The sequence below is a fragment of the Rhodamnia argentea genome, chromosome 10 (assembly GCF_020921035.1).
Source record: "Rhodamnia argentea isolate NSW1041297 chromosome 10, ASM2092103v1, whole genome shotgun sequence".
Taxonomy (NCBI): domain Eukaryota; kingdom Viridiplantae; phylum Streptophyta; class Magnoliopsida; order Myrtales; family Myrtaceae; genus Rhodamnia; species Rhodamnia argentea.
In genome coordinates this window covers 16,821,198-16,847,553 of record NC_063159.1, presented here as the reverse complement: position 1 = coordinate 16,847,553, position 26,356 = coordinate 16,821,198, and the positions used below count along the sequence as shown (strand labels likewise).

General features: G+C 41.9%; 1 protein-coding gene, 1 long non-coding RNA gene and 1 pseudogene across 5 annotated transcripts; all 3 read right to left on the bottom strand.

Moving 5' to 3' along the window:
* Window positions 1-5,890: 5,890 nt before the first annotated feature.
* LOC115729670 lies at window positions 5,891-13,556 on the bottom strand (annotated as a pseudogene).
* A 563-nt stretch (window positions 13,557-14,119) lies between these two features.
* LOC115729306 (mitogen-activated protein kinase 20-like) lies at window positions 14,120-21,147 on the bottom strand. 4 transcript variants are annotated; one of them, XM_030659839.2, is made up of 10 exons: window positions 20,426-21,147; window positions 18,234-18,642; window positions 17,799-17,926; window positions 17,649-17,708; window positions 16,123-16,272; window positions 15,891-16,046; window positions 15,536-15,747; window positions 15,263-15,364; window positions 14,998-15,137; window positions 14,120-14,921 (listed from the first exon to the last, which is right to left on the bottom strand). In XM_030659839.2, the coding sequence occupies exons 1-10, from the start codon at window positions 20,447-20,449 to the stop codon at window positions 14,458-14,460; spliced, it is 1,845 nt and encodes a 614-aa protein (XP_030515699.1). In that variant the 5' UTR covers window positions 20,450-21,147; the 3' UTR covers window positions 14,120-14,457. The 4 variants fall into 4 exon arrangements, with proteins under 4 accessions (XP_030515699.1, XP_048127734.1, XP_048127732.1 ...); XM_048271777.1 differs by lacking the exon at window positions 20,426-21,147 and adding an exon at window positions 20,078-20,371; XM_048271775.1 differs by lacking the exon at window positions 20,426-21,147 and having other exon boundaries at window positions 18,234-18,684.
* Window positions 16,567-17,639, bottom strand: LOC125312692. Its single transcript, XR_007196782.1, has 2 exons — window positions 16,724-17,639; window positions 16,567-16,652 (listed from the first exon to the last, which is right to left on the bottom strand). It is a non-coding gene; the product is annotated as an uncharacterized LOC125312692 (long non-coding RNA).
* Window positions 21,148-26,356: the final 5,209 nt, after the last annotated feature.

Here is a 26,356-nt window from a genome sequence, read left to right as displayed (position 1 = left end):
TACTACTCCCGACGAGAATACGAGGTCCGAGTCAATTCATAGACATCACTTGTCCGGTAGTGGAGAGCCGCGGAGGCAGAGGCGGAGGCGGAGGCGGAGGCGGCGGCAGTGTTTCTGAGGAGGAAACCAGTTGGCGAGCTGCAGGAGGGTCCCACCCTGGATTGTGGCGGTGAGAGAGAGAGGGGGGAGAGAGATTTGTGTTGGGCATATGGGGCTCCATGCGATCAGAACCACCCGATTCCCTGTTCCTCTTACGCACTGCAGCTCCCCACCTTGTCCTCGTCATCGGACAAACTTTCTGGGATCAAGATATAATTTTTTTTATCTTTTCGGATTGTCCTTTTACAAATTTTTAATTTTCTCAAAATTGCAGGATTTTCCACATGAATTCCATCAGTCCTGCCGTTTCCGTACTTAATTCAGGTACATTACTTCGCACCACCCACCGCCACCCGCATTTACCCACAAAACCAGACTTTATAAATAATAAAAAAAAGAACTGAGTTAAAAGATCTTGTCATGTGTGCATGCATTTATAGCTGTACTTTTGTTTATCTGTCTGATGCTCGATTAGGTAAAAGTGACTAGTTGTCTAAAGCATCGTTCACGTGAAACTCTTGATTGAAAAATTCCCGTCCTTATGCTTACCCTCCGACTAATTAAATTACAACATGATTTGGACCCACTTCCCACTCTATACCTCTCTCTGGACTTAAGCCTCTTTGGATCTGAGAATCGCGGCATAGGCAGACTGGTGTCATATTCCGCCACCGGCGCCGGTGGGCTGTTCTCCGATCCGATTTCGGCTCATTCGTGGCTGCTCGGCTTTTAATAAAAATGTCGCACTTGTTCGAGTCCCCGCCCGAGCTTACCTAATAGGGCAACCATGGATGCAAGAGGGCCAAGTCGAATCAAAGGTGCGCTCAATCACTCGATGCCCCAGTAATAGGAAATCGGCACACGAGGCTACGATTGGTGTTGAGAAATTGTATTAGATTTTGAAGGAAATAAAATTGCTGCATTATAAAAAGACGCCTTTTTATATTTAATCAGTCAAATGTTTTATTCTGATAAAAACATGTTTCATGGATAGAGTTGGACTCATACGGGATACTTATGTCGAGATATATTTTAATCTTTAATCGATCCCCGTTGTTGTTATAAACTTATCTTTAATTATTTGTTTGGTTAAATATCCCCCACTAATGGTCAATAATTTGGTTTGGTACTTCATTCCTACGTAAAAGATATTTTTGTGACTTTTTATATGAGGAATCTTGATTGATTAGTAATCACCATAGATAATTTCCTTGACTAAAAGCTTGATTTATGGGTTCAAGGATTTGATTATATGGGCGAATAAATCCTCTCAAATCTTTAATGTATCCAATCTCAATGGCTACATGATGTTTTATCCAATAATCTATCAATGTCTAGTTTGAAGATGCGGTTCTATCCAGCGGGTAACTTGGGTGACGAGCAGTGCATAAGAAGCACAAAGATTCGAAGAGAAAATAGAGAGATCAAGACATCATCATCCGAGCTACACTTTTTCTAAATTGTCTACTTAAGTATAGAGTGAGATCATTTTGGCGGACGTAGCATTCTCTTCCGATAAAAGCACTGTACAGTCCTGTCCGATACATCCGTTTCTATCGATTTTGAAGTTTTTATTTTCGCGTTATTTTCACGGGTGATATTGTTAACAAACGATAATCGGCGTGCTCTGACAATTGATGCGACGTGGATCGGTTGCACGCACTACGATGATCGCGAACCGATCGAGGCCGGCAAAAAGTAAAAACAGAGCATGGCGAGGGTGGGACAAACATGGGGACACATGCGGCAAAGACAGAAAAGGTCGTACCAGGGCGATGCAACCAGCAAAAAAATGATAGGCAAAAGCAGGATGCATCATGGCGCTCAGCATCGGATGGGATCGACGCCATTTCAGGAGACAAGACAAGTCAGACCTTGTCGCACGTCTCTCTCTCTCTCTCTCTCTCTCTCTATAGCCACCTTGTTTCGTTTCGATTCTTGCCCCCACTGCGACGTCCTGGGCCGGACTCAGGCTCGGCGATTGAACAGAAAAGAAAACCAGGAACCAGGAATCGGGGAACGTGACAAAGTTTCTCCTCGTGTCGCGTTAATCGAATCTCTTGACTTTTACAAGAACGTTAGAATCTTAACGTGATCGAAGGGCTTTGAAATTCTCGAATTCTGAACCGACAGGGCTCGTAGGGCTGCTTTGCATCAGAAAGGGACAGCTGAGAGAACCGATTGATTGGCCGCCAGTTTTTGAGTCTCCATCTGGGGCGAGTGTCTATATAACTTTTCGACGGCATGCGCATCGTTTTTCTACAGCTCGTTTTGAGATTTTTGGAACATTTGGGCAACGAGAGTTGACTGTGGGGGTTGACTTGTAAACTCTGCTCGAAGAAGCTAAGGCCCTGTTTGGTTCAATATTGCAAATGAATATTGCTAAAGTTCTACAAAATACAAATGTTTTGCATTTTTTGACTCATTTCAAAATACAATTCATCTCAAATAGTACAAGTACTCAGACTTTTTTTTTTTTTATTTTTTTATTTTTTTTTTTTTTTTTTTTTTTTTTTTTTTTTTTTTTTTCCCCCCCTCCCCCTTTTCCCCCCCTCCCCTCCTTCTTTTTTTTCAAAAAGAACAAATATTTACGATTTTTTTTTTCCAAAAAAAATTTTTTTTTAAATTTTTTTTTTAAATTTTTTTTAAAAATACACTTTACCAAACACTACTTACATTTTGAAAAGGCCTTTAATAAAAGTATTTGCATTTTCTCAAAGTCCCTTGGCCAAATACTGAACCAAACAGGATCTAAAGCTCGAGGGAGGTTGCCTTTCAAAAGTTATGGATCGGAGCAACAATCATGCCATCCTTTGGCAAAAACATCACGTCGTTAGCTTTGATGACTCGGCGCAAACCGCGACTCCATGAGCTCAAACACAAGACAGATTTCTGTGAGATCTCTCTTAGAAGATGGCAATATTATGTATGTGCCTTAAAGTTCGGGGATGTCGGGATGCCTCAGCAGCGGATCGCATCGGGGTTGTGTTTAAGAGAAATTCTCTATTCTCCACTTCATTCTGCGGCATAATAATTTGTTTCAGAAAAGAAATTCTCATGTTTGCTTATCGATTGTCGCTTTCTAGCATCGCATTCGGTTTCTTCATTCTGATTAATATCTTCTTCCACGAAATGATCCTACACGTACTCTTTTTTCTTTTTTTCCCTTTGATATTTTGGTCTAGCAACGGAAATACTCCTATGGAGTTGCGGGAAGAGTAACATTAAGCGGCATTAGAGTTATGGCTCCAGAAACCTTCCATAGGGTGAAGAAGAACCATTCTCGCCAAGGTGAGAAAATCATCGATCGATATAGTGCATGTCCATGGTTTCATCAGCTCAAAACTAAGTAACCCGCCATGTTACATCATGACATCACAAGGTGACAATTATGAACAAACGACCAAACGATGCTAAACAGTTCCACGCAAAGCGGAACGATTCCCTTCACAGAACATTAGGGCAACCATAAATAATATGGCTTTGTCTGCAAGAATCACTGGGTCTGATTGACATTAAGGACCATTGGATTGGACGAATTTGAGATGATTTAGAGCAAAATAGAAACTTCCCCAAAATGCATAATCTGATAATCAGCAGATTCATTTCCTGCCTTCCGTGTCTGGTTTCGTCCACCTAGACAAACTCTACAAAAGGGCCGGGGCGGTCCTACTGTAACCCGACCAAACATGTTACCAGGCAAGACGTCTAATCGACTCGGTGTTTGTTAGGCTTTCAATTTTTAGAGATGCATACACTGGCCCAAACTCTTAACAGATGTGATTATCAATCTTTCAAATGGCGGGGTGATCCTTGACAACCCGAAATTCACTCTGCCACTGTTTTCTCTTCTCCTCTCTGCTTCTAAATAAATACGCATGTCATCGCATCGACCAAAGGCGCGATTACTCTTGAAACTGGAAATATTTTGGTTTTCTATGTCTCAACCAACACCGAATTCACTAAGGGCCCGCATGAAATCATTTCCGAAATTTCATTTCTCTGCTAGAAGCCCATATGGCAAATAAACGTGTTTGATAAAAATCCGATCGAAGTAAAAATCCGTTTGGTAAAAAAATTGACTTATGGTAGGATTTTTCACTTATGGTAAGATTTTTCACTTATGATAGGATTTTTGGCTAATTTTGAGAAGTATAAAAAATTTTAACTTCTCGACTCCGTAATCACTTCTTGGACCACACCCGCCTCCGCCGACCATCGTTGTTGCGACCACCGGCCACCGACTCGGCCAACACTTGGACCACACCCGCCTCCGCCGACCACGCCCTTGTTGCGACCACCGGCCACCGCCGCGGCCGCCAACTACCGCCGTCCACCGCCACCAAGGCCACCAACCACCGCCCACCGCCACCTTCGCCACCGACCACCGCCGCCGCCAACTACTACCACCGCTGCCATCGACCATTGCCATCGAAAATTTTGTTAATAATGTTTCAAAAGTTAAAATTTTCAACCATTACCAAACGAATTTTTCTGATCAAAAGTCAATTTGGAGCAGAAGTAGAAACATCAACTTCTACTTTTGAGGAGAAGTAGAGAAGTTGATTTCTCGGAGAGAAGTGTTACCATGCATGCCCTAAGAGTCCCAACTTGATTTCCTGTTCGTTCGGAATCTCTCCTTTTGCCTGAATCCTGGCCACTCCTTGCTTCCGTCACTCCCAACCCTGAAACAGATGAAACAGCTAGTCGTCGAAACCTAATAATAGGAAGTCAGCAATCCCGACCTAATTGCCAGTAAGCCCCGGACGTAAGTTCAGTAAAAACCTAACACGATCCTGAGTCCGTCGTGTCTCGTCTACTCGCGGAGCAGCAGGGGCATCCTGAGTCAGTCCCGGGTCACTCTATTCACACAAGCCAACACTCCGCTAAAACCCTTTCTTCAATACGTTCTTGTTATACCAAACCGTACAGACCCGACCTTCTGGTGAGCTGCCCTGCCGCGTTGGCTGTGCTGCGGCTGCAGCACCAATCCTGCCGTTGTTTGCGTCGACTACAGCCTCCTAACCTCGTCATAAAGAGCGGATTCATGTCTATGTTAATGGCAACGTCGGGCGCTAACTTCGCTGCCATCCCACAGTGCGGAATCTACCTGGCATGCATGGCGGCCAATTCTCTCTCGGCTTCATTCCCATGCACGATTTCTTGTGGCAATACGCAGCAGGCGCTGCCTGCTGTGGGAAGACTTGGCAATGTTCCCGTTCTCGTATGGAACGACTGAGCCAACAACTCTTCCTGGTTTGGTGGAGGAGCAACAACATCAGCCTTTCTGGATCTGATAATTGTGGAATAGGTCTTATATATTTTGTCGCCGGTATGCTATTACTCGCTCGGATTTTGGCTCAATCGGGGACCACTGTAATACGAATTCAAGTCGCCCCGAGCTTATCTGATAGAGCAACAATGGACGCAAGAGGGCGATGTCGAATCACAGACGCTCGATAAGCTGAAATTGGCGCATGAAGCTATGACCAATAGCTCCAGTGTGATTGTTTAACGACATATTCATCATTTCTACAGCTTGTTCAGATTTTGGAAGTACCATTAGCTAGCAAGTCATTTTGCTATGAGAGTTGACTATTTGGATTGACTGACACCGCCATGCCATCCCTGTACCTATATGTTCTATCTGATCAAGAACCTGAGCTGAGGTCGCCTTCGAAAGTTGCGGATGATATTCCAGTACTTTCTTTTCTTTTTGGTCGAAATATTCCAGTACTTCACGGTAGATCAGATCCTGCAAATCCTCTTTCATTAGCCTCATCTCGCAAACTCAAAACTCCGCTGGTGGAATCAGCTTACTTGCTGGTTCTCTATCTATTTGTGCTGGGTCTTTGAAGTATGGATCGGCCAATGCCTACAGAAAACCAAAAACAAGATTTCACATTCATGTCGGATCAGATTGCGACAATCAAATTAACTCTGGAGCACACTCGATTTATATATATGCATGATTGTCAAATTCAGTGAACGAGTGCAAGTGCAAACATTTGTATCGAAACCTCTTCAGCGCTAGGGCGATCCTTTGGATTAAGGGCGAGAAGCCTCTAAAATAGCTGCAGTGTTACAGGGTCTGAATTGGTTCGCTTCTTCCTGATACTAGTCAAGTATATGCTTGCCTCCTCATTTCTAACTTGAGAGAGAAGCAGTAAAAGGTTATATTAAAACCCAGAAAACTATGCATGTGCACACTGCACACTGTTGAGTAGATAAATATTCAGTACTCACCTGTGAGATGATATCTAATGATGGGGTTCCGAGCAGATCTGTTACTGAATCTAGCGGATGAACCGCACTTTTCCCTCCAACAATGGCTTCCTAGCAAGTAAATCACCCAAAGATGCAGCCTATGCTCCATGTGTCCTGCTGGGGTATACCCGATTGAGAGAGATGTCTAAAAAATAAAGAGATAAACATATCACAAGAACAATTAATGTCCTATTTCTAACTTAAAGAAGAAGCATACTAAAATTGTCAGATAAATCGAAGACGGATATGATCTCAAGCTCTTCAGGGCGATCTTTTGGATCAAAGGCAAGAAGTCTTTCCATTAGCCGCGGCACTAAAGGGTCTGCATTTGGGAATTTGAGCTCAAATGGCATGGGCTGCTTTTTCCAAATGCAAGTTAAGTACCTTCTTGCCTTTTCATTTCGGATCTGCACGTGTTGACAATTTATAAGCCTCCGCCTTCCTTGTATTTATCTAGGAGATATAATTTGATGCCCTTGCACTAGTATCTAGTGGAGGCGTTCCAAGGAGATTGGTCATTCGATCCAGCTGATGGGCAACATTTTTTCCAGGAAACAGTAGCTTCCTGGTCAGTAATCCGGCAAAGATGCAGCCTATACTCCATGGGTCAATGGCAGGAGTGTACTGCATTGTGATTGCATACCATTGTAAGTTCGACACACAAAAAGTTCAATAAGGAAGGGAATAGGTACATCTTAACTTTGAAGTTGCCAATACACTTGCTTACCGAAAACATCCAACTTTGATATCTCTATTTGAGAAACACAAAATATCAAAACTGCAAACCATATCCTATAGCTCAGCATCTCTGTAAAAGCATTAAAGCCACTTAGCTATGTCGGGTTCAAGTTACGGTATTGTCATCTCTAACATAATCATGGCCCTTCCACAACGTGTTTTTCATGGTTTTAGTCTCTTTCAGTTTCTTTCAACAAGAACTCTTCGTCAAAATTGGACCGGAGTCTCCTTAACATTAATGCAACTACTTAGTTGCCAGCATAAATATATTCATCTTGAAAAAAACAGAAGAGTCTATCCCCTACCGCTTACACAAGATTCTATAGCTGCATATCTCTCCCAACAAAAGAATCACTAAGTCATTCATCTCTGCTCCCATGCTTTGTTCTATCAAATCAAATTCCCACATTAATCTTGTGACAAGTGTTTTATGCCTCTTCTCTCCCAGAAATGGCAATGTGATGATTAAAGTGTTCACCACCTTAAGAAAATGTCCACGACTTCTGACTCGTAGGTTCAGCAAAATAGTTTCAGGACATACAAAAGTTCCTAGAATCACAGAACTTTTTTTCTTCTAATGAGCAAGTCAAGCTCATAAAAAGCTCAATAAAAAAGAAAAAAATTCTGCGACTCTGGGAACTTTTGTATGTTCCCAGAGTCGCGGAATGTTTGATATAAAGCATTCGCGTCTGGTCTATACTTCTAACAAGCAAATTACTCAAGTCATGCTCTATGTGAAACAATATAAACCAGACTCGCTCTAGTATATCAACAGAGAGCTCCACATCCCCCACAAAGAAAATATTAGATTAAAAAAAAAAAAAAGACAATAATGTACAGGTTCACATTAGTCAGTAGAGTGGTCAAATAGTAGGCCAAGCCTCGGATATTGAACATACAAAGTGAGAAGCAAAGTGAAGCAAACGAAACCAGCCATTCACCATAGTCTGCTCATAATGAAAGCAATACCCAGAATAAAACAACTCAATAAAATGAATAGACAGGATGTGGATTGAGAACACCCAAACCTGAAAATGGGAGTGCGAGACCCATTATTTTTATCTTAATAATAACGCATGCAGCAAGTGTAATTTCCCCAAACAAATAAATTAAAAGTAGGGATAGAACAATAGGAAGTCAAATCAATCAATACTAACCAAAAATACTTTATTTAATTATCGTTAATCGGAAGTAGACAAAAGCCTCGGGGCCACTTCCACCTAAAAACGGCGTTTAAAACTATGCACTCAAAAAAGCCGCTCACCCCATAGTTAAGGCAGAAAAATGTTAACAACAAGGATGAGATATAAAATCGTGAGTCAACGCCAAGTCAGTAGGACAGACACAAGACATCTAAGCAGGGATAATATGATAACGATCAATAGGGCCCCAGACCAAGTAAAAAGTAATCTTCAATACAGCAAACTTACCCCACATGGGCCAACAACAAACATCATATCATAACACAACAACATATAAACCAAGGCACCAACCAACACCCATCACAATCTCATACAAATGTATCACACGTGTCCAGTATTAGAGGCCGCAGCCAGACACGACCGGTGTGGCTTAACACACGACCGGCGTGTCACAGACTAGGCGCCCTACTTGACGGCGCGAAGTCCGAAGATCGCACGACAGGCTCGCCTTCACAAGGCCTAAAAGCATGTTATCCGACGAACTTACAGAAACCGTACGAACGGTATAATCTCATCATATGACGACACAAGCACACCGGCCAATCAAGTGAGTTCTTATTTTTGCATTTAATTCAATGCAATCACAAGCAGTCGTGCTCAAAACTTAGCTCAATGCCATTTTTATGCTCAAAATTCAGTCCACACGTTGCCACATATAGATATACAAATCATCCACAAGATTTTGCAACCATAAACAGGGTGATCACTCGCATCAATCCAGACAAGTAGCAATCATTATACAATCACCCAATAATAATAATAATCGTACAATAATAGCAATAATAATCGTACAATAATAGTTAATTAACGTAATTAATTATCTCGATCACTTTTAATTAATCCGACCCCAGCTAAATAATCTATTTAGCAGTTAATAATTTTAAATCTATCCTTAAACGCAGTTAATTCCCTATTCAGAGTTTAGAGGTTAACTCACAACTCTTGCGTTTGATGTCGGGTCAAGCACGAGGCGATGCGAGTTCGAATTTAAATCCACATTCAAGTTCACGGCAACCAAGGGAACTCGTACGTCGGATACCCAAGTTGGCGCAGCGTTATGGGTTCGATCGTCGGTCCGGGTCGACCTCGGTTCGGGTCTCGTGGTTACTGTTCATGGCTGCATGGGCGTCGGGCCGGCTGTCCAACAGCCAAACAGCGGCTTCGGAGGGTTGTGATGGCGTCGAGACAACGAACGACCGTGTCGGGTCTTACGAGCTCCAAACCTGAGGTTCTCGGGTTCTAACAGGGGCTCATTTAGTACTGTTCACGTCCCCAAGGAGCTTCGGGTGGCTAAGTGGTTCGTCATCGGGACTGAACAGCAGCTGGGGAGTGATCGGACGGACGTCGAGGACTCGAGGCAGTGGGCTGGCGTTTGGGAAACTCGGGACAACGGCGTCGAGAAGTGATTGGGATGGAGCACGGCGGCGCGAGCCGCGTTGGCTCTCAGTCCCTGAGATCCCGCGGTCCAAGATGGCGCGACGTCGTTGGAGTGGAAGCTGGCGCTGCGCTGAGCGGCGAAGGCGACGACTAGAGCTCGGCTCGTGGGTGGAGGTTCGTGGGTCTCGAGGCTGTAGGTCGCGGTTGCGAGGGTCGTGGCTGGCGAGCTCAAGTCGCGCGCGACCAGCGACTTCTCGGCTTGTCGGGCTTGGCGACACGCGGGTGACGGATGAAGCAGCTTGAGCAACTGAGTTGGTTGTCGGGTGAAGATGAGGAAGCTGGGAGCCGAGGGAGTTGCGGCCACAATCAAGAGAAAGAAGAAGAAGATGCAGCAAAAAGAAGAAGAGGGAAAAGGAAGACGTCGCGGTCAACAAGTCAAAAGTGAGAGAGAAACATGGCTAAAACTGGGACAAGGGGCTGTTGCTGACACTAAAAATAAGAAGAAAGTAAAGAAGAAGCAGCAGAAAGAAGAGAGAGAAAAACGTGCAGGAAAGGAAAACTTGGGGCAAAAGATGGTGATGTTAACAAGGACGTCGTCAGCATGGGGATGACGAGGTTGGGCGGCCGAAATCATGGGTGAAGGAAAAATTCGACTGATTTAAGAGAATGGGGCTAAAATTCAAATCACTTGTAATAAACTTGTCTTAAGCACATAACTTCCAAGGCCAAAAATGATAATTTGGCATTTAGGGTTCAAATAATTGAATTTGCGCGACAGCGTGGTATTACGAATCAAAGTTGACTATTCAAACTGACTTTGACGGACGTTGAACACTCATCGTCTCTGAAATCCTCAAAATCCAAATTTATTTTCCATGTTGGAATTTATAATTTCCTTATAGAAGTCGAAATTTCAGGACGTCACAAAATGTGATAGCTTGAACTCAAAGGAAATGCTTTGACAAGCCTTGCAAAAGGAGATGTAGCTACGTTGGTGCAGATAGGTACCAAGAAACATTAGGAGTCTCGGTTCTTAAAATGCATGATGACAAACTCATGCCGTTAAAGATTCTAACAGGAGAGATAAGATGCTTGACCACCATTGCCTTGGAGAAAAATGATCCGCACAGTTCTGGAGCTCTATACCGTCTTGCAGCAAAGTAATCCCGTATGAAGTAAAGGGTGGAGCGTTAGGGACCATCTTCCACCGATGTCAGAGACTTGAATGTTAACGACTGGTTAAGAAGTTACATACAGCCCAGAATACGTCGAGAGGTGTGTCATTGAACACAACCCTTGTTAAACAAAAACCACAGATTTTGAGCTTACAATCTTCATTTGCCAATATGTTCTTTGGTTTCAAATCTCGGTGGAAGACATTTGCTGCAATCACACGCATAAATATCAGAAACGATCTGTATCCACTTGAAAAGAAGATAATTCACCACCAGAAGACTATCATACTCTAACAAGAAAGATAATCAGCGGATCGAAGCCATGAAAGATATAGCTTCTTTTTTTTCCGGCAGAAGTGAGCATCATCCACAATGGACAAATGACGCGTAGAAAATGGACAGATTAAAGCATATATATGATGAACACCGGTTTAGATGTGACAATTAGTAGATAGGTGCAAACGACATAAGATTAAACATTACCTATAGCAAATGAAGTGACGAGAAAGCTAAGAGTGAGGGATACCCGAATGAATATAGTTCAAAGCGCAAAGTAGCTGTTAAAAAAAAAAAAACTGGTAATGATTCTTAAAGTCGTCCTTAGCTTTAATGCCTCGGTGAAGATGACAAAAATTAACCGGAGGTGAATTTTCAAAAATACAGACCAAAGTAGTTTATTCTTACGAAGTGACATCCAAAGTGAAGCGTAAAAAAAAAAGACTGACTAAAGTACATATAAGATTAACACACTGTTTTACATGTTATAATTAGTAGATAGGGGCAAAAGAAAAGAGATTAACATTACCTACAGTGAATGAAGTGACGAGAAAGCTAAGAATGAGCGGATACCCATATGAATATACTTCAAAGCGCGAAGTAGCTGGTAAAGGAAAAACTGGTGATGCTCCTTTGTTAAGTCATCATTTGCTTTAATGACTTGGTGAAGATCCGACTCCATCAGCTTAAAAACAACATAAACATCGTTAAAATCTCTTCTGGAAAGTGGCAACATTTATGTGCTTTGTTTCAACAATGTCAGGATGCTGTAGAAGCCTCAACAGCATAATCTCAGGAAGGACTCTAGCTGCATCAGATTCATTCTCAAATATATTGGGTATCTTCTTTATTGCTACTTTTTCACCAGTATTTGTGTCGATTGCTGAGCAGATAACCCCATGACCCCCTTTCCCAATGACTTCTGCAATTTTATAGCGACTCACATCTCCATAGTCAGAGAAGAAGTCCATTTCTGCAGAATCCTGAGGCATAGAGATTTTTCTCAACATAACACACTATAAAATGTCCATGGTATAGTTTCTAGAAAAGTTCAAAGTTTCAAAACAATGACAAGGAGGAAGCACCAAAGTTCCACTGAATGCAAAATCACGCACCAACAGGACAGGAATTCTCAATGCAAAACAAGAGGAAATCTTGAATTGATCATTTCAGATTTGAAAATGCACAACAAATGGTGTCCAAAACTCCCAAGCAGGCACCGACCAAAAAAAAAAAAAACCTCTCGAGCAGGCAGTGCCAAGATAAGACTCTCTGATGATGATATAGATCCCTAGTCAATGAAATGCTCGATATGCTCAAAAGCTGTCAATTAAATATCTCAAATGGCTTGTCTACAACGGCGGCGGTGACGAAAAGATTCCCCATGGTGCTTCTGCTTCACCTTTCGACTTTGGCTAATCAACAAAGACAGAACCCCTTACTTGTGAGACTCCAAAGAAAGCATTTTAAGATTTCAAGAGAATCCTTCACTTACGCGAAGTACCAGTCAACAGTTTCCAATTAATCCATTTGGTATTTGTGAGGGCTTCAACTTTTAGATACACACAACCTAGCTCGAACTCTCAACAGATATGATCGTCAACTTAAAATGGCATGGTGATCCTTAGTAAACAGAAGCTCAATCGGCCCCTATTTTCTTTTCTCCTCTTCGGTTTTAAATCAACACTCATAAATGCATAAACCGAACACGAATGCTCTTGAAACTGGAAATATTTTGGTTTTCTGTGTCTTAATCAGCGCCGGATTCACTTACAATCCTGACCTGAATGTCCGCAGACCCACTTCCTGTTCCTTCGAAATGTGTCTTCTCACCTGAATCCTGGCCACTACTTGCCTCCGTCGCTCCAACTCTGAAACAGATGAAACAGCAGTCAGAATTCAGCTTGAGCTCCAACATCCAAACCTAACTATAGGAAGCCAGCAACCCCAACATAATTTCCAGTGAGCTCCTGACATAAGTTCAAGAAAAAACCTAGCACGATCCTCAGTCTGTCGTGACTCGTCTGCTCGCGGAGCAGCAGGTGCATTTGACCAATGGACGGAGGAACCGATCCAGCCAAGGCAATTGCTGCAGGCTCGAGGAGATGACGAGGCAGAAGACAAAGCAGTGAGGCACACCGGCGAGCCTGGATAAACATTGAGAAGGTCATCGTTGGGAACAAAGGTCACGAACTTGAAAACCATCTTCTGGACCGATCAGTCCTCTGCGCAAGCTGGAACCCAAAAAGAAGCAACGACCAAGAAGGCAAGAAATAAGGGTCGTCGCCTATATTATCTTTGAACTAAGAAAATCCGAAAGACCACATGTGACAACGAGAAACGATCTAGTAATCCGCCATAGATCGCTGATGAAATCATCTTTATCTTTTTTCTCTTTGTTTTCATACGTCGGGGGTGTGGAGGTGGGCAAGAAGTCAGCAAAGCTAGAATCGAAGGATTGGAAGATTCCGAGAGCGACTTTTCGAAGACGATGAGTGTTGACGTTTGACTTTTTTTTTTTGGCCAGGCGGGGTTGGTTGGTTCCTGAGCTAAAGTACGAACACGAGGGGCGGGTAACGATAATTTACGTGAATCTTCTTAAACCTTTGGCAGCTTGGGAAAAATGGCGGGAAACAGAGCCTCTCTGTTCTTCCCTCACCTTGATGCCCATCCATCCACTCACCCATAATTCAATTCACAGGATCGATCCCAATGGCAGGTATTTGACAAGTGAGGAACATCGAAGCCTCGTATACCATGATAGGAAGCAGTCTCACAGAACTCCGCCCCTTGTTTGCCCCTTTGGTTATCCAACGTGTCTCGTGTCGGGAATAGTAAAAAGCTGCGTACTTTCTGTTGCAATTGTTCTTCTTCTGGCTTTCTTAAAAGCAGAGTTCGTTGTTCGAGTAATAGCAGCGGCCATGGGTACCGCCACCATGGCAAATGTAACGATCACTCCTTTCACTAAGATCATTTCGGAGGATATGATCCAACTCGTGATTAATTGCGTCTTCGGAGATTGGTTTATTTATTCTACATACCATTTCTCCAGAACACGTACAAAGGCTTCAACTCAGAGAGAGAGAGGGAGGGAGAGAGGGTATCGAATCAGCAGTATTTTGCGAACAGTATAGTTTTCGAACAATTGTACTTGCCGAGTGCCCACCACGAAGCTGCCTCCTCTGCGAGATGTGCACGACACCTGCGATCATTTTTAGGCAGCGAACCCAACGTGCGGAATATGGGTCATCTCTGTACCGAAAGAAGAGCCAGTCACGGGTCACTGTATTCAGACAAGCCAACACTATGCTAACACCCTTTCTTTAATACATTCTTGTCATGCCAAACTGTACAGACCCAACCTTCCGGTGAGCAGCCGCATTGGCAGCAGCTGCTGCTGCAGTGCCAATGCTGCCGTACTGCGTCTTTGCCGCTAAAAAGTTGGCATCTATTGCAGCCCGCTCCTCGCTGTTATCCATTTTGCCCCCTCCTATCCTAGTCATAAAGAACGGATTCGTGTCTATGTTTATGGCAACGTCTGGCGCTAACTTCGCTGCAATCCCACAGTGCGGAATCTGCTTGGCATGCGCAGCAGCCATTTCTCTCTCGGCTTCAGTCCCATGCCGTTCTTGCTTTCCCATGCTCGCTTTATTGTAGCAATATGCAGGGGGCACTGCCGGTGAGGGGAAGACGGTACCTCGGATCATTGTTCGAGGATCATACACATCTTTGGCAATGTTCCTGTTCTCATATGGAACGACTGGGCCCACAACTCTTCCTGGTTTGGCTGAGCAGCGACAATATCAGCACGAGAGTTACCATTCACTGATAAAAGCAAACAAGCGTGGAAGAAGTTTATCTACCGATTGGAAGTCTCTGGGTTGCTTGGAAGTTCCTGGATGGGTTTATGGAAGCTTCCTCAGCCTGAGTAGGCTGATCCTTATAGCTGTTTATTTTTGGTTGCTCCTTTGGCAGAACTGAATTCGAATGTACTATGGTCGACCTGTAATTGTGCAAGGCACGCAATGTCATCCACTAAAAATGGTTCAAAACTCAGCTACAAACACGAGACATACAACTGAAAATTGAAAAGCGGGCAAAAAGGTGTGGCACGAAACACATACGTACCTTGGCAAAGACACGTGCTTTCTTTCTGGAGGGGCTGAAGCACCACTTTTACCACCATTTTCCTCCAGCTGCGCAAACTGCTTCCTAAATTGATCAACGGCACTGTACACAACATAGACAAAGGGAAGATCAAGGTGGAGCAACTGATGAGTCAATTGAAGAAACAACAGACAGATAAAGTTGGAGCAATCAGTATTGGTGTTGACGATGTTCTTCGAGCAACAGAGAGAACTAAGAGACGGGTTGACTACACTCAATAAAATTGGTACCAACCTCGGATATAGAAAATTAGTCCTCTCAGTTCCATTCATGTAGTCCTTAAGCAGTTGAGGGTGATATTCAAGGATTTCTCGGAAAATTAGCTCCCGTATATCCTCCTTGGTTACCCTTCGTCTCTCAAACTCGAATTCCATCTTTGTAATGGGCTGGCATGAAGGTTCCCTTTCAATTTTGGCTAGTCCTTTGAAATATGGATCAGCTAATGCCTACATAAAAGTCATACTCTTTAGTACATGACTACACAAAAACCAAGGAAAATACTGAAAGATAATAGCCATCTAGTATCTCTATCCTAAAGGAGAAGCATACTAGAATGATCAGATAAAATGAAGACAGATACGATCTCAACCTCTTCAGCAGTAGGGCGATCTTTTGGATCAAAGGCAAGAAGCCTTTCCAATAGCCGCAGCGCTAAAGGGTCTGCATTTGGGAATTTCAGCTCAAATGGCATAGGCTGCTTTTTCCTCATGCAAGTTAAGTATCTTCTTGCCTTGTCATTTCGGACCTGCACGTGTCAACAAAATATAAGGATCTGCTTTCCACGTACTTATCAGGAGCTTCATAAACAAACAATTTCATACCCTTGTAATGGTATCTAGTGAAGGCGTTCCAAGGAGATCGGTCATTAGATCCAGCTGATGGACAACATTTTTTCCAGGAAACAGTGGCTTCCCAGTCAGTACTTCAGCAAAGATGCAGCCTATACTCCATATGTCAATTGCAGGAGTATACTGCGTTGCAATAACATAAGATTGTAAGTTTGACAGAAAAAGCTCAATATCAAAGAGAATTTGAGGTACATTTTAAGTTGCTGATGTACTTTCTTACATTCAGAAAACATCCAACTCTGATATCTCTACTTGAGAAACAGAAGGTAATAAAAGTGCGAAGCACATCCTATAGCTCAGCATCTCTATGAAAGCATTAAAGCCACTTAGCTATTTCGGATTCAAGTAGCCTATTTGCTAGTGTCATCTTAGTCATGGCCCTTCCGACATGTTATTTAATGGTTCCAATATCTTTCAGTTTCCTTCAACATAAGCTCTCCATCAAAATTGGAACAATCTCTCATTAATATCCAAGCAATTACTTACTTGCCTGTTTACTAATTCTATCCCAGAGAAACAAAAAAGTATATCTCCTGATGCTTACAAGATTTTATAGCTGCATATCTCACATTACTAATTCTATCCCAAAGAAACAAACAAAGTATATCTCCTGATGCTTACAAGATTTTATAGCTGCATATCTCACCCAACAAAAGAATCACCAAGCCAATTATCACAGATTTCTCCCCGCATGCATGATTGTATCAAGTCAAATTCCCATATTAATGTTGTTACAACTGATTTATCCCTCCTCTCCAAGAAATGGAAATGTGATGATTAAGGTGATCACCGCCTTTAGAAAAACTCCTCAACTTCTAGCTCGACAAATTTCAGGACATACAAAAGTTCCTAGAATCGCAGAATTTTCCTTTATGACTAAGTTAAGCTCATTAAAAAAAAAAGAAAGGTTCCACGACGCTGGGAACTTTTGTATGTTCCCACAGCCACGGAATGCTTAATTTACCAAAGCAGTCTCATCTCTCATCCAGACTTCAAGCAAATGACTTAAGTCATGCTCTATTTGAAACCATATAACCAGACTGACTCTGGTATTCTACATGGAGCTCCACATCCCCCACAGAGAAAAATATCTAAGAACTTGAGAACTTCATAAAGATATAAAGAGAAAACAGAACAATGTAATAGGTTCATCTTGCTCTGTAAAATAGTCAAATAGGAGATACTAAAGTAAATCAAGCCTCGAATTTTCAACATATGAAGTGCGGAAGCAAAGTAAGCAAACAAAACCAGTTGTTTAAAATGTTCTGCTCATAATGAAAGCAATACCCATAATAAACCACCAAATAAAAACAACAAACGGAATGTCCCAGCTTTAATTTAAAGGAAATGCTTTAACAAGCCTCGCAAAAGGAGCTATAGCTAAGTTGGTGCAAATAGGTACAAGACACAACAGAAGTCTCTGAACTTCAAACGCATGATGATGAGCTTATGCTGTTAACGGTTCTAACAGGAGAAATAGGATGCATGACCACCATTACCTTGGAGAAAAATGATCCACACAGTTCTGGAGCTCTATACCATCTTGTAGCAACATAATCCTATATCAAGTAAAGGGCGGAGCATTTAGTGACCATTTTCGACCAATGTGAAAGAATTAAAAGTTAACGGCAAAGTAAGAAGATACATACAGTCCAGAATACAGTGGAAGGTGTATCATTGAACGCAACCCTTGCTAAACCAAAATCACAGATTTTGAGCTTACAATTTGCATTTGCCAAAATGTTCTTTGGTTTCAAATCTCGATGGTAGACATTTGCTGCAATCATGTACATCAATATCAGAAACAGTCTGTATCCACTTGAAAAGAAGAGTATTCATCACCAAAAGATTATCATGCTCTAACGTTATAGATAATCAGCGGATCAGAGCCATGAAAGATATAGTTTACTCTTTTACAGAAGTGAGCATCCACGATGGACATAAGAAGCGTCAGAAAAAGCCTGATTAAAATACATTTATGATGAACAGGGTGTTTTAAATGTCATAATTAGTAGGTGCAAAAGAAAAACGATTTGGTTACCTACAGTGAATGAAGTGACGACAAAGCTAAGAGTGAGGTATACCCGTATGAATATACTTCAACGCACGAAGTAGCTGGTAGAGAAAAAACTGGTAATGCTCCTTTGTTAAGTCATCATTAGCTTTGATGACTTGGTGAAGATCTGACTCCATCAGCTCGAAAACAACATAAATATCTTTAAAATCTCTTCTGGAAGGTGGCAACATTATGTGCTTTATTTCAACAATGTCAGGATGCCGTAGAAGCCTCAACAACTTAATTTCACGAAGTATTCTAGCCGCATCAGATATGTGCTCAAATATATCATGTATCTTCTTTATTGCGACTTTTTCACCAGTGTGAGTGTCAATTGCTGAGCAGACAACCCCATAACTCCCTTTCCCAATGACTTCTTGAATTTTATATCGATTCGCATCTCCATATTCAGAGAAGAAGTCCATTTCTGCAGAACTCTGAGGCATAGAGATTTCTTTCAGCATGGAAACACTACAAAAATGTTCGTGGTATAGATAACTCGAAAAAAAAGTTCAAAATTTCAAAAACATGAGAATGAGAGAGCACCAAAGTTAGACCTGCGAATGCAGAATCGCACACAGCAGGACAGAAATTCCCAATGCAAAACAACAGGGAATCTTAAATTGATCATTAAGGATATAAAAATGCAGAAGAAATGGTGCCCAGCACTCCTCAGCAGGCAATGCCGAGAATTAGTAAGACTCTGATGATGAGATAGATGCCCTAAGCAATGAAATGCTCTATATGCTCAAAAGATGTCAATCAAATATCTCAAATGACTTGTCCACAACAACAACAACAAAAGGATCACCAATGATGCTTCTGCTACTCCTTTTGACTTTGAATAATTAACAAAAACATAATCCTGCAGTTGTAAGATGCCAAACAAAGCCTTTTAAGATTTCAAGAGAATCCTTCACTTACGTGAAATTCGAGTCAAAAGTTTCCAACTCCTCATACCGTTTGATCATATATTTCAAGTGGCTCAAAAAAAAATTTGTCAGCCCAAGTTATAAGGAAAAGGAAGCTCCTGTACAGACAAGTCTAGACTATAGAGTATGAAAAATTTTCATTCATGTACAGGGCCTACAGGCTTATCTCCAAACCGCAGAATAACAAATGACGCAAGCAAAGGCAGATAAAAGTGTCAACAATTCTATACAGTCAGAACAGTTTATTTACACTTTAAGCAACATATGCAAAAACAGGTACCTTGCAATGTAAAAGCAAAGGCAATCAACATATGATGCCCAGGGCTTCGCCCGTGCAAAATTTTTCTAAATCGGATAGCTCCCAAGCTCCCCAAAGACCAAAAATGCATAATGAAACAATCTTATATCTAGATTTGATGACAGATTACAGGGTAGTTCATAGACTAAAAACATGCAAAGAATTAACATAGCATCCCTGCAGTATTTTTTAGTTACAGAAAAGTAGACAGATATCCAACAGCTGAAATCCAACTTACTATGTCCTATTTCCAGCTAAGAAACATCCAAGATCACGGCGATCCGAAAAAAAGAACTCGGATTCGAGATGGAAGAGGTGGAGCGTGCAAAAAGAGAAAGAACTTGAGACTAAGAATAGATTCCAATGACAGATGGAACAAATAAATGGAATCAAGTGAGATCAGAAAGAGATGTAAGCACATGTTTCAATCTGTAATATCGATATCAGAATAAGAATGAAACCCACCACCACCATCAAAACTAACTCCCGTTTATTTATGCTGTTTCAAAGTGAGAATGTAACAGAAACCCCATAATTAAAGAGGCAAAGCACTTCATCAATGTATTATGACGAGAACCACCCGCTTAAAATGAGGGAGAGAAACCAAAAGCAAAAATAAAATTAAAAAGCCAGTATTATTATCCTGGTATGAGCCCCCGAAATATCCCCACCGAACTGCCAAATAAGTTGACCTATCACTAAATTTGCGCCCAAAAAAAAAAAAAGTCAAACTTTATCCAGAAACGGAGAAGCACATGAACGTGCACCGCGAAATCAAACTCCAAAGCTCCAAAGGCATCATGATTACCATGTCAAACCACATTGCAAATAAAGCCTCTTCCTCTCTCATCTTAACACAATTAGATGCATTCAATCAGCGAAACTCACCAGCTTCATTATAATAATAATTCATCAAAAACCAAGAAATGAACTCTCAAAAGAAAAAAGAATTGAGCACAAAATCAAGAGACCGTCCAAAGCAATAATCACCTTCTTCCTCTGATCCTGCTGCATCTTTTTTCCAATTCCCTAAAAAAACAAAGCCTTGACCTTTAGCTCCCCAAAACAACCAAGAATTCGGAAACTCGAGACCAAAACAAGCAAAACCCAGATGTCTTTTACCCTCTTCACAAGCTCAAAACGAGCACACAGAGACAAGACAAATCCACCGTCAGCCGCATTTGCCCCATCTGCCTCTGCTCCGAATCACAAGACCAGAGTCCCACCTTATTCTCCTCCCTGAACAGTCCCTCATGCACTCCCTCTCCAAAAAAGCCTCAACCACCCAACAGAACACCCCTTTTCTGGCTATCATATATTTCTCCGATTACGACCAAGCAACAACAGCACCAGCTCTCGCATAGCTACCGGATCCAAAATCCCGAGCCGATCGCCACTACAGAAAGAACCCCCAAACACCACCGCCCCGTTTTTTCTGCCCACGGAACTTGATGCATCAACCAACTTTTCCCTTTCTCTCTTTTCCTCTGATCCAAGCCTTGAAACACAAGGTTCGATCTTTTTCCCAGTAATATATCTTGCTGCTTATATATGGCGAATGACGAAAAGGGGTGGTGACCAAAAGAGGCTTGAGCAAGTGTGTAGAAACAGCAAGAAAGATCTGAAACAACACCGACAAAAGACAGGCTGGGCGAGGGGGGGTAGAGAGAGAGAGAGAGAGTGAGAAATTTATCAGCTAAGAGGGACGAAAGCATATAAATGAGAGGTCTTGGCCCTCGGGCATGAATGACGCACTTTCACTGTATACGGATACGAATCCGGATACGCTGAAGTGGTGACCGGATCGTAATTATGCGGGAAATGGAGGGGTGTCTCGGGGAGGTGGGTCGCTGCCTCTGGTGGCTCCGGCCGCGGCAGCTCCGCTTTCGTGATTCCGTTTCTAGAATTACTGCCCCACTCCGTGCGCTCCCGAGTTAGGTACAGCTGTGCCGTTGGCATCCGTATCATGGAAAGGTGTTGTGGACAACTCACCGCTTTACGTGTGCGGTTCTGGTGGTGGAAGCGGCCGATGGCGGGCCCCGCAAGTGGAGGAGGAGTCTTCGGGAAAATTACTGCCCCTAGCGGACGGCAACCTTGGCCGGGCACGGCTTGGTCCCCGTAAAACGCCCTAGTATTGCAAAAAAACGTTCAACTTTAGCTTTTATCTCAATTATTTCTAAAATTCTTTTTTATCTCGTAAAAATTTCAAATTTTTACTTTTATTCCAATTCTACCGGCATAATATCCGAAAACTCCCCACTTTAGCTTATGTCCCAACTATATAAAAAAAATTTATCTCATAAAAAAAACTCATAACTTTTATTATTGTCTCAATTCTACCACCATCAATATTTTGTTCATAATCATCGTTAGTTAATCCCACATGGCTCGAATTTTCTCACCGAACTTATCAATGAATCTTCGAAATTCGAAAATAATAAGTTTCATGGACGATAAGTTCTAAGATCATTCCTCAAAATAATCGGATCTCCATATCTAGTCGTGGACGACGGGATTTGAGATCATTCATCCAAATAATAAAATCTTCATGTCTAGCTATTCTTTGAGCTGTTAAGTGCCGGGGAGAATCCGAAACACACCTTCTTGAGTGATTTTATATCTCTTGATAATATGTAGGGAAAACAGACGACAAAAGAGAAGTTATGAATTTTTTCATATCAATTTTATTGAGGTATAATTCATTGATGACTTGGAAATGTCATGTATGATTAACTAATTATAATTATGGAAGGAAGGCTAACTGTGGTAAAATTGGGACAAAAGTACAAGTTTAGGGTTTATTATGAGGTAAAAAAATTTTTGGATATAATCAAGACAAATGCTAAAGTTGAAGTTTTTTTTTTTGTATTACACTAGTAAAATTGGGACAAATGCTAAAGTTTGAGGTTTTTTATGAAACAAAAAAAAAGTTTTGAATATAATTGGGATGAAGGCTAAAGTTGGATATTTTTTTTTTTTGGGGTATTGGGTCCATGTAAAACCTGCATGATCAACGAATGTGGTTAAATGTTACTGACTAGATTTGAGGTTAATAAGAGTAAAGCTCCCGAAAATTCTTGTGTATACAGTTATTAGGACATGCATCAAATACATTTGTCAACAAAGCTCGCTTTTGAAGGGCAATGCATCAAGCGTACGATTGACGTCATTTCAACCAACTCCTCATTTCTTTTAACTGACTCTCATGTGCCACTGTGATTAGACATGATCATGTGCCTAATAACCCTGATGGCCCTGGCCAGAGCACAATGGCCTGAAGGCCAATCTAAGGCAAAAGCTTGGATAAGGCCGCTTTAGTGTAAAGCTCGACTCCGTCCGGTTGCGTTCGGCTCGAGCATGTCCATCGATCACATCAAATCTACACGTAGAGTTGGTCTGGTCGAACGGGTTGAAATGAATTCGAACGCACCATTAAATGCAATCACCAAATTTCTCTTTCCACGGGAGGGGACAAAATGACAAAAATTTATCTTCCGCATTCCATTAGGCGACACCTATTTTTCAAATTCAAGACTACGACGACATATGAAGCATCACTGGTACCATATGTCACCTCTTTCACCTAGTTACTTTGTTCAGCTAGATCACTGATGTCTGGAACCCTTGGGAAGGGGTACGGGCAGTGGGGAAAAGGAGAAGAAAAAGAAAAAGACGGGAGCGGAAGAAAGATGGGCGGCACGTGCCGATTGGATTGGATGTCGTTGTACGAGACGGTTGGGCAGTAACAAGGCGGGGGATGTAGCTGGTTCAACGACCGTATTACGTTTGTGTTCCCAATGTTGTCCCAGGCACACGGCTTCCGCAATTGTTTCCTTTGCTGGTACAGAATGTCCGCGGCCCCAACTTTCATTCGTTCTCTTCTCTGCCTGCTTATCACTCGGGCAGGTGAAGAAAACAACGAGGAATAGGGTTAATGGATTGATGCAACGAAGATGACTCGGTTCGGATGATCATTGTCCTTGAGAACGGTTTGCGATTTCCAGTGATTATCGATACGAAAAAGAAGAAAAAAGTTGGCAATGCTTAGAATTTGTCACCCCACTGGACATGCAGCAATAGGAAGGTTTATTCGAGTCACGGCCTCTTTCGCTTTAGAGTACCGTTTAAAGTTGCAACTGAGATTTGGTTAGACGAGCGAAATCATCGAGCTACGAGCTAATTATTCTCATGGATTAATATGTCATTGGCTAATGTGATCGATGTGCATGAATTATTTGATTGTCTCGATTCGATCACAGCTCCAATGAAGCCTATGATGCTTGGTGCTACACACGAAGCGAAGCAGGGCAACAGAGACTCCATTTAACGTAGGTTGATCTCTCACTTCAACGGTCTATCCTTGCCCAAACTTGGTCACTTGTGACCTCATTTGTGAGGAGGCACCCATTCTCCTGAAATTACGGGGATAATTTGCTGAGTTTTGTCATGCACCCTCAAGTATTCTCTACCTACACATCTATGCCAATTTCTAGTACAAGTACTCTTTCGTCGAAGATCATAGGTATGTAGACACTGACACCACGCACTAAGTAAAAGTCAAGAAAATGGACAATGTTGCCAATCTTTACAGGTGTCTATGAACCCCGTTAAACGCTAAAAAATCAAATGACTTCACCACTCAATGCCATCAAGTGTGTTTGACAATATGTAACTACGGACAACTTAATCAAACCCCGTGCAAGCAAGTAGCAAAGGCTTGTTCAATTGGGATTTATATATGTTATCATCCTTTTTCCTCTTTGTCTTTACGGTTTTCGTTTTCCTTAATCTAATGGCATGAATGGTAATCATCAAGTTCCCAGAAATATAGTTTCTATTATCCGAATGAGTTTCTGAGCAGAGAAACATATCTAGTAACGATACAAAATTTCAATTCTCGAAACTAACAGTATAAAATTTTCATCGGTTCCCGAGTTGCACACGAGAAAGACGGAGCGAGGGATGAGAATAATTCTTATATCTGATTTTGTTCCGAAAATAGAAAAGTAGAAAATTTGTAATTCTTGTTTCTGTTCCACACCTATTTTTTGGCTAAAAATTTGTCCCGAAAATAGATTTTTTTTCCAAACCTATTTTCGAAAGAGAGAGAGAGAAACAGAATAGTCATTATTAGCTCCCTTAAAAAAAAAAAAAAAACCGAAGTGCAACACGTGGTGCACATGGCCAAAAGTGGATGTGGGGTCAACTTCGCAATAAAACCAGTTGACCAACAGACCAAGTACCCATACAGCTCGAAATGAAACGGGCATTAACGTAACTGGACAGAATCTCAAGTGGCGTCGATTAAATTAAGATTATTAGCTGCAAGAGACTGCAAGCCAAACCCAACCCCTCCCTAAGAGAAGGAGAAACATCTCCATTATAGATTAGATATAACACACTAGAAATAGAATTAGGCGGACCCAACACATCTCACCAAACACTTGGGGGACATATCACCCACCTCAGAGTTAACTTTGCTAATTACTATATAATTGCAAAGGCGCGACCTGAAAAAAAAAAAGCACGTGCATAAAACCAGATCTCGCCTTAGCCTCTTGTGTTGCTAGCGGTTGCTTGTTGTTAAGACTCTCCACTGTCCATTGGCGGGGCAAAAAGGGAACAAAAATATGGAAAACATGAACAAGGGTTAAGTCGTGGACCCATCTGATTTTCACGTGTCTTGAAATGGCTCTCTCCATCTTTCAAAGTCAGAAGAAAGAATCGCTCTATCTCGTTTTCCTTATGCGAAGCAAATCCTTTTCGAACAGATCCTTAATTTGCTTTGTTTAGTATCTAATCGACGTTGAATTTTTTTCTAAGTTCAATAGGAAAAATGCACTACCCAGACACGCATTATGCGGTTCGAGTATAGATCGAGTAGAGAGAGAGATAAAGATATCTTGGGATCAATCAAGTAGTCCTGATTGCAAGCATAAGTAATGAACTTTGTTATCATTAGCTTCTACGCAAGTGTAATATAAACTTCCTAGCGCCACTCTCGTGTCGTCGTGTGTTTCACTAGGAGACCGTGACATCACATCGAGGTCGATATGAGGCCGCGGATGTCCGATGACCTCATCTTTCAATTTAATGCAAGGCATAGCACACATGGGAGAGAGAGAGAGAGATATCCGGGGAGATGGTGGAGTGGTGGTGGATAATGATCCGATGGCAATAGGCGGCGAAGGGACCGACCGCCGGCTTTTATGGTTGAATGGCCATGGAACGGCGGCGGCGCGATTGTCTTTGTTTAGAAGTAGTGAAAGGGGAGAAGGAAAGAAACAGCAGAGAAAGAGGGAAAATCTGTGCCGGGATTAGTGTTGATTTTTCTTTTCTTTTGTTTACGTGTTTTACATTTGGAAGTTACACCTCGGTTACTTTTAAGGTTACTTTTAAGTATGCAATCTACCATAAAAGATTGATAGGAGAGAATTTATTCTCATAAAAAACAGAAAGTCAAAAAGTAGATTAAGATATTTCGTGATATATATGAAAATGTGTTGATTTATTTTCGAAGATCCTCTCTAAGGAAATGCTGTAGTTATCACTGCCCTCATGAAAGGAGTACCATATAGTTTGTGAGAGTCGTCTAAACTTTCCTACGGCATGTTGAATTATGCATGGATTTCACTTCCATCTTTTCCCTCGTATGCATAATCACCGAGGTATTAGGATGTGGAATGTACTGTATCGTCGCATGTTTCGTGTTGCGTGCAATTCAAGCAAATGATAAAAACTCGAACTTTGGAGATCCGGTCAAAACGAGTTCGGAAGGGACGGGTATGAGCCGGCTGAACTTGTTCCGATACAAAGTCGACCTCTCCACGATGGGTACGATCGACGAGAGGCACAAAGAGATCAAGTAGGCTCGCAGGCATCACATAGAAAGAGAGAGATATCTATGATTTAAGTTACGAG

Excerpts from the sequence above, each read along its gene's own strand:
- LOC115729306 (XM_048271775.1), bottom strand. The coding sequence starts at position 18,669 with ATGCTGAAAGAAATCTCTATGCCTCAGAGTTCTGCAGAAATGGACTTC. Across the intron at positions 16,273-17,648 it reads GTGGATCATTTTTCTCCAAG|TATACTCCTGCAATTGACAT; the intron begins GTAATGGTGGTC and ends ATTGCAACGCAG. Across the intron at positions 15,748-15,890 it reads ATCGCCCTACTGCTGAAGAG|GCATTAGCTGATCCATATTT; the intron begins GTTGAGATCGTA and ends ACTTTTATGTAG.